Here is a 14,687-nt window from a genome sequence, read left to right on the forward strand (position 1 = left end):
CTTAAGAAAAAAAAACACTCCACATATAGCCCTGGCTGGCTACTTTCACTACAGCAATCAAAACGTAACACTGCAATCTGTACACTGCAAACTTGCGAAAACACTACTTACCCGCACACATCATTCCGTTGCCAACATAACCAGTGTTGCACTGGCATGTAAAGCTGCCTTGAGTGTCCGTACATTCAGCGTTCTCATGACAGACTGGTAACGATGCGGCACATTCGTCTACATTGGTGCAGTTGGTGCCATCGCCAGTCCAGCCATCCCCACACGCACACGTGTATGACCCCACGGTGTTTGTGCAATCGGCTTCAGCATGACAGTTATCATCCAGGGTCCTTGTGCATTCATTCAGATCTATCGATACACGTAAAGTAGAAAGTCATGTTTCGAGCAACACTTTCAGCTGAATGCGACTGGGTGACGTCACAACACTTTTTCACGCAGCCTTTTTATTTCACAAAATGTGGAAGCAGTTTAACACCAACAGATTTCGCCATGAAAGTTTGTTTATTCCAAATGAACGTCACATTTACATTTGCATTTGCAATGAAATGGACCACATTGTTTGCGTCTAATTAAGGCAATTAATTCCAAAGTCAATTAGTACATAAGGCCTTACCTTGACATGTCTTGCCATCACCTTCATATCCCGCAATGCACACACACAGGTACGAGCCGATGGTGTTTTCACACTTAGCTTTCTCGTCGCAAGTGTAGCTACTATTGTCCATGCATTCCATGAGGTCTGAGGGATGTATGACAAAAACAAATGTGACTTTAACTTTAGCTAATCTAACGCTGACTTCACAATTATAGGAATAAGACTTAAAGCAGGAGCATTCTATACACTGTTTTTTTTAGCATCATTTGCTTGTATTGACTAAATTTCCACAAATGACTTTTTCGAGCCTTGGCTGACTTAAATCAACTTAGAAAACTGACAAAAACACGATTTTGGTGCCATTACTGTGGGTTTCCTTTCACGTTTAACGCTATTCCTTTGTATACTATTTACTATCTAGGCCTCAAACCTTCAAACATCTGAAAATATAAGTTCTCACACGTTCTCACAAGTTCTCGAAAGTTCTCAGAAATCGTCACAAGTAGTGGACAACTACCCAAATCGTAAAACAAACAGTGAAACAAACAGTACTTCTTTTTCCAGTGTTCCTTCCCTGCGTAATTTAGTTGAATACGCTGTAAGGTAACTTATGAATGTTTTGCAGTTGTCTTGACTGTAACCTTAACACTGCCGTATGTTCAGCATCATCATTTGTACGTTAAAAGGCAAAAACATAAACGCCGTTTTGTCCAAAATTTTATACCAAGCACTGACATCGAAAAATAAATTGCTCAGCTGAATTCTGTTCATGATGGAACATTTAAAGAAAAGTAAAAGAAAAAAAAAACAATCAAACTTTTTGAAACTCTAATGAAGAAAATTAAAAACACCTGTTTTTATACTGTTTGTGCTTTATCATATTCTTAAATTTTGCTTTATGTACAACAAATGTTGGCAGCATCTCTACCGTTTCCAACACACATACCGGTACACGATGTTCCATCCATAAAGTCGTCCCTGAAGCCTGGCTTACAGTCACACTCATAGCTGCCCTTGGTGTTGTTGCACACGGCGTTGACGCTGCAGTTGTGCAGGTCCATTTCACACTCGTCGATATCTACATCATCCAAATCAAACACAACCGTTCTAAATTACTGGTTTCACAATGTGCAAATCTGGCACACAAAAACACTGACATGCCTCAAATCCTCAGATACCACTAGGGTAAAATCAACTTTCTACAGGTCCCCTCCACTTCACTGTCGTTATGTGTTTAGTACTTTTGTTTCTATATTTGTCAATCTGTATTTTTGTTCTCTGCCTGTAAATAAAGTGGAAATAACTGAGGAAGATATTAAAAAATGAATTTAAAAGGCTGAAGACCAAGAAAAGAGCTAAATTGTGGCGATTTCATCTCCGTTGAAAAAAAACCAATTCAGATAAGTAGGGTTATTTGGGGGGGGGGAGGGTTGGCAGAAATTGTGGAGACTATCGTAAATTACCCCAAAGATCAGTGTCTGAGTCTCACAATTTAAAATTTTAAGATAATCTTAACTGCACCTTATACGGATATTTAATGAAAAAACGTATGTATTGCGTCCCCTCATTTTCGCAACACTGTTACGGCGTAACCAACTTTCTTTCCAAAGTTTTATCTTTGTATTTTGCAGGCTTATCTTTGTTTTCGTGCATGCAAAGAACACAATGCATACCAATGCATCGCCTGTTGTCAATGTACAAGGAGTAGCCAGATTCACAGCTGCAGTTGTAGTCCATGAGGAGGTTGTTGCAGATCTGATCGCAGCCGCGTCCACCACTGCTGGCTGGCTCGTCTTGGTACAGCTCACACTCGTCAATATCTGCAGGAAATTAGCAGTGAATCGTCAGGGTAACACAGTACGTCAATATCATTAACAATTAACGTGAGGTCCATATAAGTCTTTCATACAGCAAACTTCATTAAGTCATGAATACAGAATCACTGTGTAGTTTATTGATATAATCTATCACGACAGGGAATTGTGGGGAGGGGAGGGGAGGCGGTTAACCATAATTATTTCCTTTGGAGGAGGATGGTTGAGGTGGCTAAACACTCCCCTCCAAGTTCATTTCCTTGCCATTAGTTTCCAAATGTGTTAACGATGAGACCTCCTCATTTGACCCCATTTACAAAAAATCTTGATTCAGAGAATGTACACATACTTGATTGACGGAGAACGCATAATTATGTGCTCAGTCATGTATTTTAGTACTGTTGAAAAACACATTTTGACAGACCATACATCGTTGGTGCAAAATGGTCTCTACTCCTTTGCCAATGAACATCATGTAGGATCATTTCAATAAATTTTCCATTCGCCTCTCAGTACATATACAACATCGTTCGACATTGTCTCTATTACCTGATGAATCCATAAGCCCATAACTGTAAGTCTTGGGTAGCACAGAGAGCAATACACAATTTGTTTACACTTGATGTCATGTGATGCATAGCATCACGTGATGCAAACTGTTCTGGCCTGCATTGCAAGTACATCTCTTGCAGTCTGGGTCGCCCGTCGGTATGTCACAGGTGACGTGGTCTACAATCAAGCTAGTCTGAGCCAGTTATACGTTAATGAGCTAGTGGTTTAAAATTAAATGCTCAAACCAAGAAAGTCTTGGCCTACCTTGACAAAACCTGCCGTCACCCTCAAGTCCTTCAGGGCAGGGCCCACAGGTGTTGTTCAACGACGGTGGCGCTTCGTCAAAACAAGCCACGCCCATGAAACAGGGGCCGTCCTCACAGGCGTCGTAATCCACTTCACAGAACTCACCACTCCAGCCAGGATCACACTCGCATAGCACCACCTACATAGGAAAAGATTGACAATGTAAATTCAATTTCTACTACACAATACAATGTGCATAACAACCGTAACAACTTGATCTCTTTGATTGTATTGCTATTTGCTACCGACATTCACAAAGCTTATTTTAGGAAGGGTCTATCGGATTAGGAAATCCTCCGTCTTTGAGAAGGACACCTTTCTTTGAAAAAAAAAAGAGGCAAACCTTCCATAATCTGCATTTTCGACCTAGAATGAATCAATAGCTTATAAGAATCATTGTCAAACTAGCAAACATGCAACGCAGCTTCTACACGGACCCATAATAAATTAATCGAGGAAGTAAGCAAAGCCTTGCCTGTTTAATCTGAGACCAGACGTTTGACAGCAACTTTGGGAGAAAAGGACATTATTTTTACAAATTAAGAAAGTCAGTCAGTCGGTCAGTACGTCTGTCAGTCGCCAGCACGTCTGTCAGTCGGTCAGTCAGTTGTTCATTAGTAGGACATTAGGTCGGTCACAGGAAAATAAGCTAGCCTTTGGGTCCAGCAGAAAACAATAAGCACTCACCCCAAAACGGTCTTCGACAACATCCGTGCCCATCACAAATTCATCCCACAGGCACGTGCCACCGTTCATGCAGTCACAGAGCTGTACGGTTGGTTCATGTGTTGCATTAGCCTTGCCATCTGTTGCAAGGAAACCAACCATGACCTTCGACTTGTCCGCTGGCGTCCAAGTGAAGAGACCACCTGTAAGATTAGTGGGCATGTATGCTTACTTCTGAAACTTGAACATCCAAAATTTGCTGTACTCATACTTTAATATGTGTTGTCTGAAGTATTTGCTTCCCAACAGGGTGGATTGAGCGGGCTATAGCAATATCGGGCAGATCAATACTAAAAGCCACTTTTTTTCAGAGGGTCGCAGGAGCCCCAAGTAGAAGAGAGTTGTGAGGGTTGTATATTACAATAAAATATACAAAATGAATATTTGGTCAGAGAGAAGACACAAATAGTTGAAAAGCATGGATAGAACGTCTTAATTCCAATGGTTACAACTGAAGTAGGCTATAGCAGTGGTAGATCCAGGACTTTCATGACTGGTCCACTAGCTTTGACTTTAAAGTCACGATACTTTTCAAGAGTGGATTGATAGGTGAGGTGTTGACGTCAACACATACGACGATCAAAGGCCTGTGGCCTTTCAAGATTCGCAACAATGAGTGGTGATATTATTCTTGGAACGTTGTGTAATTCAAGTTGGAATCATTTAACACCGGTTAGGTAGGGAGTGTTGGGGTTTAGGGGGGGGGGGAGGGAGGGAGCTTGTTAGCCACCTGAATCGTTTTCTCCTGGCAAGAGCTATAGGTCGTGGGTTTAAGTCACACACAATTTAGCTGAGGTTTTTTTGTTATCATAGATTAATTTGACTGCAAAGCGTACACCGCTCTTATGAAAATATTGCTGACGGAAAGCATAGCCAAATCGAACTACTTCGTAAAGGTTAATTGTAATTACCGTCTTCGGTGATGGATGCACCTTCAATTGGCTCCACCAATGAAAATATAACATCGTCTCCATCAGGATCCATGGCTTCCAGTTGTTCTGTGAATAGCACACCAACCATCACCCTCAAGGTATCCGAAGCGGTTATGTTTGGTGGATAGTTGGCTGCAAATTGTACAACAAATAAGTACATTTTATTGCACCGCAGTAGAATGCCACATAAATCCAATAATACCGGACATTTGACCTAAGCAATCACCGCAAAACCTTTGGCAGAACATTGGATTTACAAATGACCACTAAACAAACTGTTTTTGTACGGAACCCGTTCTGCCATTTCTTATTGATGTTTAACTGTAAATGATCATTTGCATGCACGATTGTCATGATATGGTGAGCACGTGTACGTGCGCTGTGTGAACGCTGATGATGCATGAGCATCATATCAGCGTATGGTGTCAACGATATCAAAAAGACTCTGCCTAACCCTTCCTTCGTGACAAATAAAGGGCTACTTATGAACCACAGGCTCTACTTACTTGCTGCACTTTCGCTTGCAGAGTTCATTTCATTCAGCATCACTGTAGACTGTCCGATGCTTTCATCGTCTGTCGCCAGTGTGTCAAACAAACACATCTTGTTGTCCCCGCATAGCTCTTGAGCCTTTGCAAGTTTTTCCGGAGTGGCAGCTGCGACAAGGTCTTCATAGAAACTTGGGACGAAGGAGTGTTCGTTTGATAATGCAAAGGTCTCGTCACCCACATAGAAGAAGAGAGAATTCGCTTCAGTGATACGCCCTGCATGCAGCCAAAGAAAAATGCACATGTACTTTAGGAAAACTGAGGACACTATTGTGGCGAACAATGTCTTAGCTATATCTGACAATATTATATAGGATCACGTTACTGTATGAGCACATTCTGCCATCAAATCAATGTGACCTTGGTTCCAACATGTTGAATGCATTTTTGACGTGTACTTGATCGTGTGGGTATTTAGTGGAAAGTCTGTGTGAATTTTCTCCAACCCCTTCCTGATCTACCTACGTTCTCGACTGAAGGAGGAAGTGTCAAAGTTTTCATGGGGTATCCCGGATGAATGCTAAATGATCACAAAATCTAGATAACTCGGCAAAATGACTTCACAACAGTCACCTAGAGTTGGTGATTGACTTACAGGTTTCACCAAATGCATAGAAGTCACTTTCAATCATCTCTCCGTTGTCACCGGTGGCTGCTTGTATAGTACCATCACGTCTTGTTGCATCATTGCTTTGGTCGCCATCCCAAACACCTGTACACCAGACATTTAATCAATCATTCATGCGACGCAGACCGAGAACTTGGTCTCTAATTACGCAAGTATTTGAGAAGTGCAAAACTTTCCAATTTCTTGAAATCTTGCTTATTGGTTGAGTAAGTGACTTGAAGTTAGACTAGATGACTTCCATTGACTTGTGCACTTGTGAGAACTTGTGAGGACTTGACCAAATTTGTGTACATCGGACTGAAGTCATATGTTAAAATGTTGTCTGCTAAGGCAATTAATTCTGTTTATATTATTAATGAGTAATTTGAGTTGTACTCACCCAGAAGTCCTTTGGTGTTTCCCATATATGTTTGCCCAAACTGGACAGTAATGTCTCCAATGCTGTTGTTTACTCCCACTGTAAACTGAATATCGCCAGGGAACATGGTGACCACTTTGTTAGTTGATGCATCCCTTTTGACAGTCACATTGCCAATTAGCAATCCTAAAGAGCATAGAAGACAATATAACTCACAACTACTTATCAAAAAGTCAGTGAGACATTCTTGGTCTTTAATTATTTTCGCCATCAGTACTAGATTCAACGCCACTCAAAGATTAAGGCTTCTAAAACTAAGAAACCGCAACAGGCAATTGCTTGCTTGTTGCGTTTTAATACACAACTGAAAGGTATGACAGATATATGATGAAATCTAACAGGCCCAACTGGGTACGCATATCAGGTTGTGTTCAATAAAAATTCACTGATTTAAGTATGGGCTGATCAGCACAGATGTTGTAATTATACCTCTACTACTAATTTAGGGGGCAGGGCTACCAGATAGCATTTAAACTCCACCCACTGTTCATGTACCTGCTGTTGTAGGCGTGACAACATCTCCATTGACAGTTGTTATCAGGTCATCGGCGTTCTGCCTTTTGTTTAATTTCACTTCAACCTGGGGAAAATAAATCAAACAACCACCTCTTATCAAAGAATGACAGGTTCAGAAAGCTAGGCCATTATTTCCTAACAACTTTAAATATTTCGAAAGTGAGCGATCCAGAGCAAGACACGTGCAGAAAATGTGAAATTTCTGTTAGTTTTGGTACTAGATTTTTGCGTTGTGTAATACAAACCAACGACAGAGGATGTTTTGAAGGAAAAAAAAAAGTAAATTTCTCTTCAATTAAAACGGTGAGTTTTAATATTCCAGAATTCCTCAAAAGTTCCAGATTTAAAGAAATACATAATAGCCCGTAAAGACAATGACGCAAGGGATGCGATTCTTTCCAAATCTACAACACGCATTTTAAAATAATTTCTCATTTTTTGGCAATACAATAATAGCATGTAAATTCATAAGTATTACCAAGTTCATAGCAATGTGCCAAAACAGTATGTCATATTAACTACGTGTTAGCTACAGCTGGCAATTACTCAAACTTAATAATCGGGTGCAATTCAAAATCTACTAGTAGGAAAACATATTGAATTTTTGCAAAAAAAAATATTCTTGTTGAAAAGTAAAGTGTTACAAACCCTTCCTTCTCCAGGATACTCTGCAGCAAACCCAGAGTAGAATGTTGCATCCGTTAGTTGACCAGTTTCTACATTGGTAGCTCGCTGTGTCCGGCCTTGTAGTTCAAAGATTGTTCCTCCGTTGTCATCTTCAACGAGAGCCACTGTGTATTCCCCCAGACCATTGAAGGTGTACTCAACTCCGTCCAGGGTTTTGATGTGGGGGTCTCCCCAGAACCAGACTTCGGGAATTTCCAGGAGAAAAAAGAGTGACAACATTTTTTTACTCAGTGACTGGATTTCCGTTTGTTCTTCACTAGTTGTTGGTTTGAAATCAGAAACAAAAATTTCAAAGGTTTTTCATATCAATGACTCTATAAGCCTTACACCTAAATGAAAATTGGACCAACATGTCAGTAAAAATGAATCAACTTTTTCCATTTGCTTGAAAAAACCGTAATGCATAGACAGAAGGCTTGAGTTAATACAAAAACCAAACCCTTTGTCTCAATGAGTTGAGCATTTGCAACTGTAGAAGGTATTGATATAGATATATGGCTGGACAGCCAAGATCTGACAAGCAAATAATTTTCTTTATCAACCATCGTCTGTGTAATAAAAGAAAATGCTTGTTCAGATTTCTCAATAATGCAAACTTACACCAAAATGGTGTTCGGTATCTCCAGCAACCCATGGGCGGTCTGGAGGCGTAGTACAAGCCGCAGAGTGTAGAAGCCTGACAGCAGTAATACCGAGGCAGTACTTCCAGATCTGTGTACAAACACAAAGTTTGTTTAGCGGTTTAAACAAAACACAAATTACGGAACGTACCCCATTTCACCAATTAATCTATTCTCATTTTGTAGTCTATCAGATTCAATCGATTTCCAGTGTTTGGGACAGCCTGAGAGCAGTTCTATTGCCAGCTGTAAAAACAAATGATTTCATTTAGGAAACATGCATAACTTCTGATAGCATGGAGCTATTTCAGATATTCTTTTTTTCATATTAGTGAAAGCATATGCTCGTTTGATACATTTGCTATTGGTATTCAAATAAATTTGTTTTTTTTTTAAGGGGAAGCATCATTAATCTATGTCACTTTCTTTTTGCCTCACCCTGTTTATTGTAATCATTGGGCATTTTCAGTTTAAAAAAATGGTTTTCCAATTAAGAAGATGAAAAAAAAAGGTGAAAAGTGGAAATTTTGAACAAATATAGGCAATATATGAACGGGGTGAGTCAAAAAAGAAAATCCATCTGGTGCCCCCTATTTTTTTTGTTCTAAATAAAGCGCTTTCCAGATCTAGGTTATGTTAGATCTAGATCTAAGTGTACCAGCTATCGAAATTATGAACACAAACACCCCACACCATTTTCAACCTTGTCTACGGATCACAATAAAGCTGAGTGATATTTCAGGGAAACTAAATCTATTCACATCCAAAATCAAAATCCATACCAGAACACTCTCATAAGTATGATAACTGGCACTTACACATGTATCATAACACATATATTAAAAAAAGGTTTTTGCCCTGCCTTTTACCTGGCTACCCCGAAGACTTATGTGAGTATTCTGATATCATTTTCAGGATACGACTGGGTTCATTTTGCTGATAGTTTACGAACGTGAAATGTGATCCGTGGACATGGTTAAAAAACGGTGTTTGTGTACAACATATCATAACTAAAAAAAGTACATTTGAAGGACTCTTTAGAATTTTTCTTTTTTTTTATTCCGAATCTTGAAAGCGCTACCTGCACAACTTAAACAAAATTAATAGGGTTAACCATTTGGGTTTCCCCTTTTTGACTCACCCTGTACAATAATGTGGAGAAGAGTTTCATTATTAAGGTTGACTGCCCACATGATGAACTTGTTAGCCAAATAGGTGGGGGAAATAGATTTTGTCAACCGGTCAGAAACCCTTTTCAGAGCCTCAAGTACTCCTACAGTAAAACTCCACAGATAACAGGAATCCATGACTATTAACCCATCCAGTCTGTGACAGATCCTTGGCTGACAGGAGTCCCTTGAAAATGGAACTTTTGATTTTCGTCTTTGACAAGATTCATATTTTGAAATGAAAAGAGATGGTTGATGCTTGGTGCCGGCAAACCCCGCATAGCAAAATCCAGCACAAATTATTGATTCATCTCCAAGATATTGCCTCCTAAATCCCCAAGAATCAATGTAAGCAAAACGCGAGTCCAAAAAGTGGGTGTGACACCTCAACTTTGGAGGACCATGTCTCAGAAACTTTGGAGGACCATGTCTCAGAAACTTTTGGGTGATAACCCTTAAATGTTTTATCTGTTCGTGATACATATTAATAAGGTAGGCCTACTACCAGAAACTGATTGAGCCAAAATCGGAGTTGGTGGCCGTGGAAGATTCCTGGACTTTAGTTGAGTTCATTAGGGAATGACCAATCAGATCCGTGAAATTGTCGTAAGACATGATGACATTTCACTTTGTTTACTGATTGCTTTTCCATGGGAGCTAAAGGTGGGTCTTGACCCAATAAAGCTGCCATCGTACTTGTAAACAAAGCAGCATGTGATTATGTCGCAGGTCTATGGCCTCCAGCTGGTCTAAACGTAACGTTGCAGAGGTGTTGCGGACATAGGTTTTTGCCTATTAAGTACTTACCATACCACCGGTTGAACCGATCAGGTGTATAAAACAAGGGACTGACTGGATAATGCTCAAAGACGGAAGCAACTATTGCATTCCTGACGCCCCGGAGAAGACTCCATGTCCATGTGCTGTAGCAGCATAGCGGGCCCGGAGTATTAGGAAACGTAAACGTCCTGACATAGCAAACAGCAGCTGCACGAACATTACATTCAATTTAAAAACAAAATGTAGAATTAGTTATTTCTTTAGTGTAGAAGGGTTTATACGTAAAACAATAGAGGATAAAATATTCAATTTTCTTTGCAAACAAATGGAGATGTAGGACCTTAAGGTTGAGTAAACCAATGGAAAAAAACTATGGTGATGGTTCTTAAAAGAACCAGAGGTATCAACTCGACGTTCCCGTCAGTTTGCTCTGACCGCCTTCAGCTTTCTTTCATAATTATCTATACCATGCAAAGCCTCGAATCTTACTTGAGTATACCATTTTGATTTTCAGAAATTGAACTGCAGAATCAATTTTGAGATTGTAAGAAATACATTTTTGTGTATCGTGTCTGCTTTTCGTCAAGTTTGAGATTCCCAATATCTCGGCACCCAGTTTTTGGAAGAAGTAAACTCACAGAAAAGAATGCCTTGGCTATCTTTGTCGTGAAAGTTTTTGACTCATTCAATAGTTTTAGAAGTGTACGGCATTTGTTTATTGTTCTTTGCTTTATAAAAGAACCGCACAGTCAAAGTCAAGAAAACATGAAGCGCCGAGTCAACTACTGTCTTTTCATGAACTGTTCACTGTTCATTCAAATATGATGGTGGGGGGGGGGGGAGGAGTGGATACGCTATACTCACCGACTGATGTGCTGCTTCCTGAGTTTGGGAGGAAATAACTGTAACCAATGTATGTCCACCTTGGGTCCAAAAATGCCTGGAACCAACTGCATGGACAAGTGTGAGCAGTCGCAAACCTGTAGGAAAGGATAAAATTATCAACAACCTGCCTGCTGGACCAGTTCCGACAGAACAAGCGGGGATTGACAAAATTGTCCGGTAGGCTGTCCAGTCGCTGGACCCAGCGCCCGTATATCTCGGTATTTCCAACAATATTTCCCGGGCGGAAACGCGAGTCACTCGGAATGTCCAGGTAGAATTTGTTGCCAAAATTTCCGCAGGTGAAGCCCTGGATGACGTTGTCGTTTGCCAAGAGCTTTTCGTTCCAGTTCATGCCGCAGCGCTCGTAGTTGAAGATAACATAGCCATGAATGTAATCTGTCACAAGCACAGCTTGGAAAGAGTTTGTACTCTGAACAGAAAAAAAGAAGAAAATAAAGAGAATACGAGTTACCTTAACTTACCACATACACACAAAAATCAACAAGTTTGTTTAATGTCCAAATCCGGTTTGAATATAAAACAAATTGTAGGCCTATATATAGTTTTGTAATTGATGTCGATTTGACTCAACAGTGTAGAACCAAATGTATGGTCATGCATATTTTGTTAGATAAACTATCGTATTATTCTATTCCCATTCTGTTAAATTATGCTTGTTTTGCGTTACATGTTTAGCTTTTATAATTCATAATTATCTGCTTCCAATTAGGAAGAGATACATTAGCTGTCTCACTAGTTTCTGATTGCAGTCGATGGATTTATGAAATGATTGGACATTGAACATGAGTGAAGGACCAACTATATGGAAGACAAATTTGTCATGCGTTTAGGTGTTATTTGTGTTCAACCAGTTTGCCGATTGTAAATGAATGTAATTAACGATGAACTCATACAAAATCAGAAAAGTTGGAGGCAGGAATTGATAGTCCTCTTAATCAAGGCTACATCACAGAATGAAGGGAAAAACGAACTAGGCAAGGAGTTCCAAAGAGATCTATACAGCAAATGGGAAAAAGCTATTAGAGTAGCTCTTTGCTTGCATCTCGGCACAGCTAGAGTGTATGGGTTAGAGGAAGCAGAGAGCCTGCAGTTGCCACTCAAACACCCTTACAGGAGGAACTAAATCAAACTAACTAGCGGAACAATTTCCTTGGACATATCTGTTGAATTAACTGAGGGTGGCTAGAGACCTACGGTGGGAGATGGGTTTTAATGATAAACCCAACTGTTCAACATCCATATCTAACAGAGAGACATTATTTAAATCAAACAAGCCTGTCACAAATACTTACTTTATCCGGTGAGAGGGCTTCTACAAAGCGCCATGTGATGACAAGAGCCCAGGCTGCATTGAAGCTGCTATACCGGGCAGACACGATGCTACTCAAGGTTGATAACATGGTTGAGCCACTGCCATCATAGACCTGGGGAAAAACAAAAGCACGAGATCTTTGAGGGCCGTTTTGAATGCGCATGTGCTTTATACGAAAAGATATGGCCTGTCCAGAATCGTTAACTGCTTCCAATGCAGCCAGAACATGTTGGTTGGCACACCTGAGACTAAAGCGACTGGAATTACAAAGAAAAATATGAGGGTAAAGACAAAGTTTGGCTTGTGCATCAAACTGACATTGTTTCATACGCTTGACAATCAGTATGCATAAGGCAGTGCGTCCCGCTATTAAAGTTCTCACTGTTTATGCAAGGTGTCAATTAAGGGACAGCTACGGTGTAACAAATCATGAGTTAAATGACATGTTTTTATTATTGATGTGTGGGGCGGGGCATTGAACTGGGTGTGTAAGCCGCCACGCGCATCCCAAGAAAAAAAACATGGATAAGGTCCACATTTGTTAAGCCACAGTTTCAACTAAGTAAACCTATAACATTCATATGGGGGTGGGGTGGGGTGAAAGATGCCACTAAAATTAAATTAATTCCAGTATCACCCACCCTGCCCTGCTCAAAATCCTGCGTAAGCACCTTTTTTGCGTCCAGATCCCACAAAACGATTCCTAATCAAGTTCTGAACCACCGCTACGTCTCTAAAGCGCGCAAAGGGTGTATGCATGTTTATAAGACAAGGGTAAGGGTCTTAAAGTACGAATCTACATCGAGCTTCAAATAAACAAAGTCAATTTAAGTCAGTTTCGTTGTCTCATCCAGGACATTTGGAGTGTACACAATTGCGCAGTGATCATGCGCGAAGCATGCAAAGCCTGCGAAGCAGGCGACATGAAGGGAAGCAGGCCACAGGCAGCGAAGTGGCCCCATCTCACAAAGCGGGTGAGGAGACAGAAGACTTTTTTTCTGATGCACTGCAAATAGCATAACCTGCTCTCAATATCCTAATGCATATGTACTTTAAGCTATTGACAATACAGAGTGTTCCTTTGATTCCAATTGTGCAAGATAAAATTCCTTCATGACGTGTAACTCGAAGATAGCTTTTGCTACTACAAACTGGTTTTGTTCAGTTAGGTGAAGAAGATGTTTCAAAGCCTTTTTTACCAAGCCATTTTATAAAAAAAAACTAGTCAGAGGCCACAAAATGCTTAGCTTTGCTATTCATGATCTGTGTCGAGATTAGTTTTGTTCGGTTAATTTCAAACGTGCTCAGTATGATTTTGAGATTAGCATGACGGATTGCATGCGGTAACACAGAATTTTCTGAAAGATGGACAGGGTTTACTGGCCTAGACGACACCACAACACAAAACTGAGACAAACTAACCTGAAAGAAGACATTCCTTGTTTGAGAAAACCTTCTGCTGTTGACGTCCGCCCAAAAAGGAGCTATCATTTTTGTTGGGCCCCTGAAGAAAGACTTTCTGGTGCCTGCGTAACCTCGTCTGTTCAGACGTCGCGCATTGGACAAGACAATGACACCATTATCTGTGAACTGTAAAAAACAGACAAGTCAGAGATGTGTCAGGACCGTGAAAAAAAGGGTTTAAATTATGTTATTGGATTATAATTATATTAAAATTTGAAAGTGCGTCCAATTTCATGACACAGCTAAGAACACATTTGTGTGTTAACAAAATCCCTTGTCCATTTCACAGAGACCTACATTATACAGCCAAGAGCCAGCTAACTGAACCAGGGCCAAATTTGTGTCCAATAGCAACAGAAATCTTCATGCGCACAATACCGGTAGCGTGAAATCTAATTGATTTTTGTAATTTTTGTCGCTACACTTGGCACAATGTCTGTGCTTACTGTTAAGCAACACCTTGAAACTGGCCCTTGTTGAGAAAAACCAACAGATGTGACCTGTGTCTTTTCACACAAGTCCAACGAAATTGCCATCTTTTTCAAAGTACTGACAAACGTTATAAAGGTACACATTCTCAACCCTGGGTTTCTATTAAACCAAATTACAAATGTCCACACAATACCAAGCTTTTTTTCTGCCGAAAATACCACGATGGGTAGTTTTGAATGGCACACTTAGGGTCAGATGCACAATTAAAGA

General features: G+C 40.2%; 1 protein-coding gene across 1 annotated transcript in view; it reads right to left on the reverse strand.

Annotated features, from left to right (window-relative positions):
• The window catches only part of LOC119720458 (fibrillin-1-like), a 44,302-nt gene extending 30,290 nt beyond the window's left edge, over window positions 1–14,012 (reverse strand). Inside the window, exons 1-16 of the mRNA XM_038190129.1 lie at window positions 13,944–14,012; window positions 12,502–12,633; window positions 11,255–11,618; window positions 8,335–8,445; window positions 7,696–7,916; window positions 7,027–7,111; window positions 6,493–6,657; window positions 6,081–6,197; window positions 5,444–5,701; window positions 4,917–5,069; window positions 3,967–4,148; window positions 3,238–3,418; window positions 2,281–2,427; window positions 1,554–1,685; window positions 626–751; window positions 112–360 (exon numbers count right to left, since the gene is read on the reverse strand). Of these exons, the coding sequence (XP_038046057.1) occupies window positions 112–360; window positions 626–751; window positions 1,554–1,685; window positions 2,281–2,427; window positions 3,238–3,418; window positions 3,967–4,148; window positions 4,917–5,069; window positions 5,444–5,701; window positions 6,081–6,197; window positions 6,493–6,657; window positions 7,027–7,111; window positions 7,696–7,916; window positions 8,335–8,445; window positions 11,255–11,618; window positions 12,502–12,633; window positions 13,944–14,012 (2,692 nt within the window). The remainder of the gene's footprint in view (window positions 1–111; window positions 361–625; window positions 752–1,553; window positions 1,686–2,280; window positions 2,428–3,237; window positions 3,419–3,966; window positions 4,149–4,916; window positions 5,070–5,443; window positions 5,702–6,080; window positions 6,198–6,492; window positions 6,658–7,026; window positions 7,112–7,695; window positions 7,917–8,334; window positions 8,446–11,254; window positions 11,619–12,501; window positions 12,634–13,943) is intronic.
• Between the last annotated feature and the right edge of the window lie 675 nt (window positions 14,013–14,687).

The sequence above is a fragment of the Patiria miniata genome, unplaced genomic scaffold, assembly GCF_015706575.1.
Source record: "Patiria miniata isolate m_02_andy unplaced genomic scaffold, ASM1570657v1 HiC_scaffold_9, whole genome shotgun sequence".
In the NCBI taxonomy this organism is placed as follows: Eukaryota; Metazoa; Echinodermata; class Asteroidea; order Valvatida; family Asterinidae; genus Patiria; species Patiria miniata.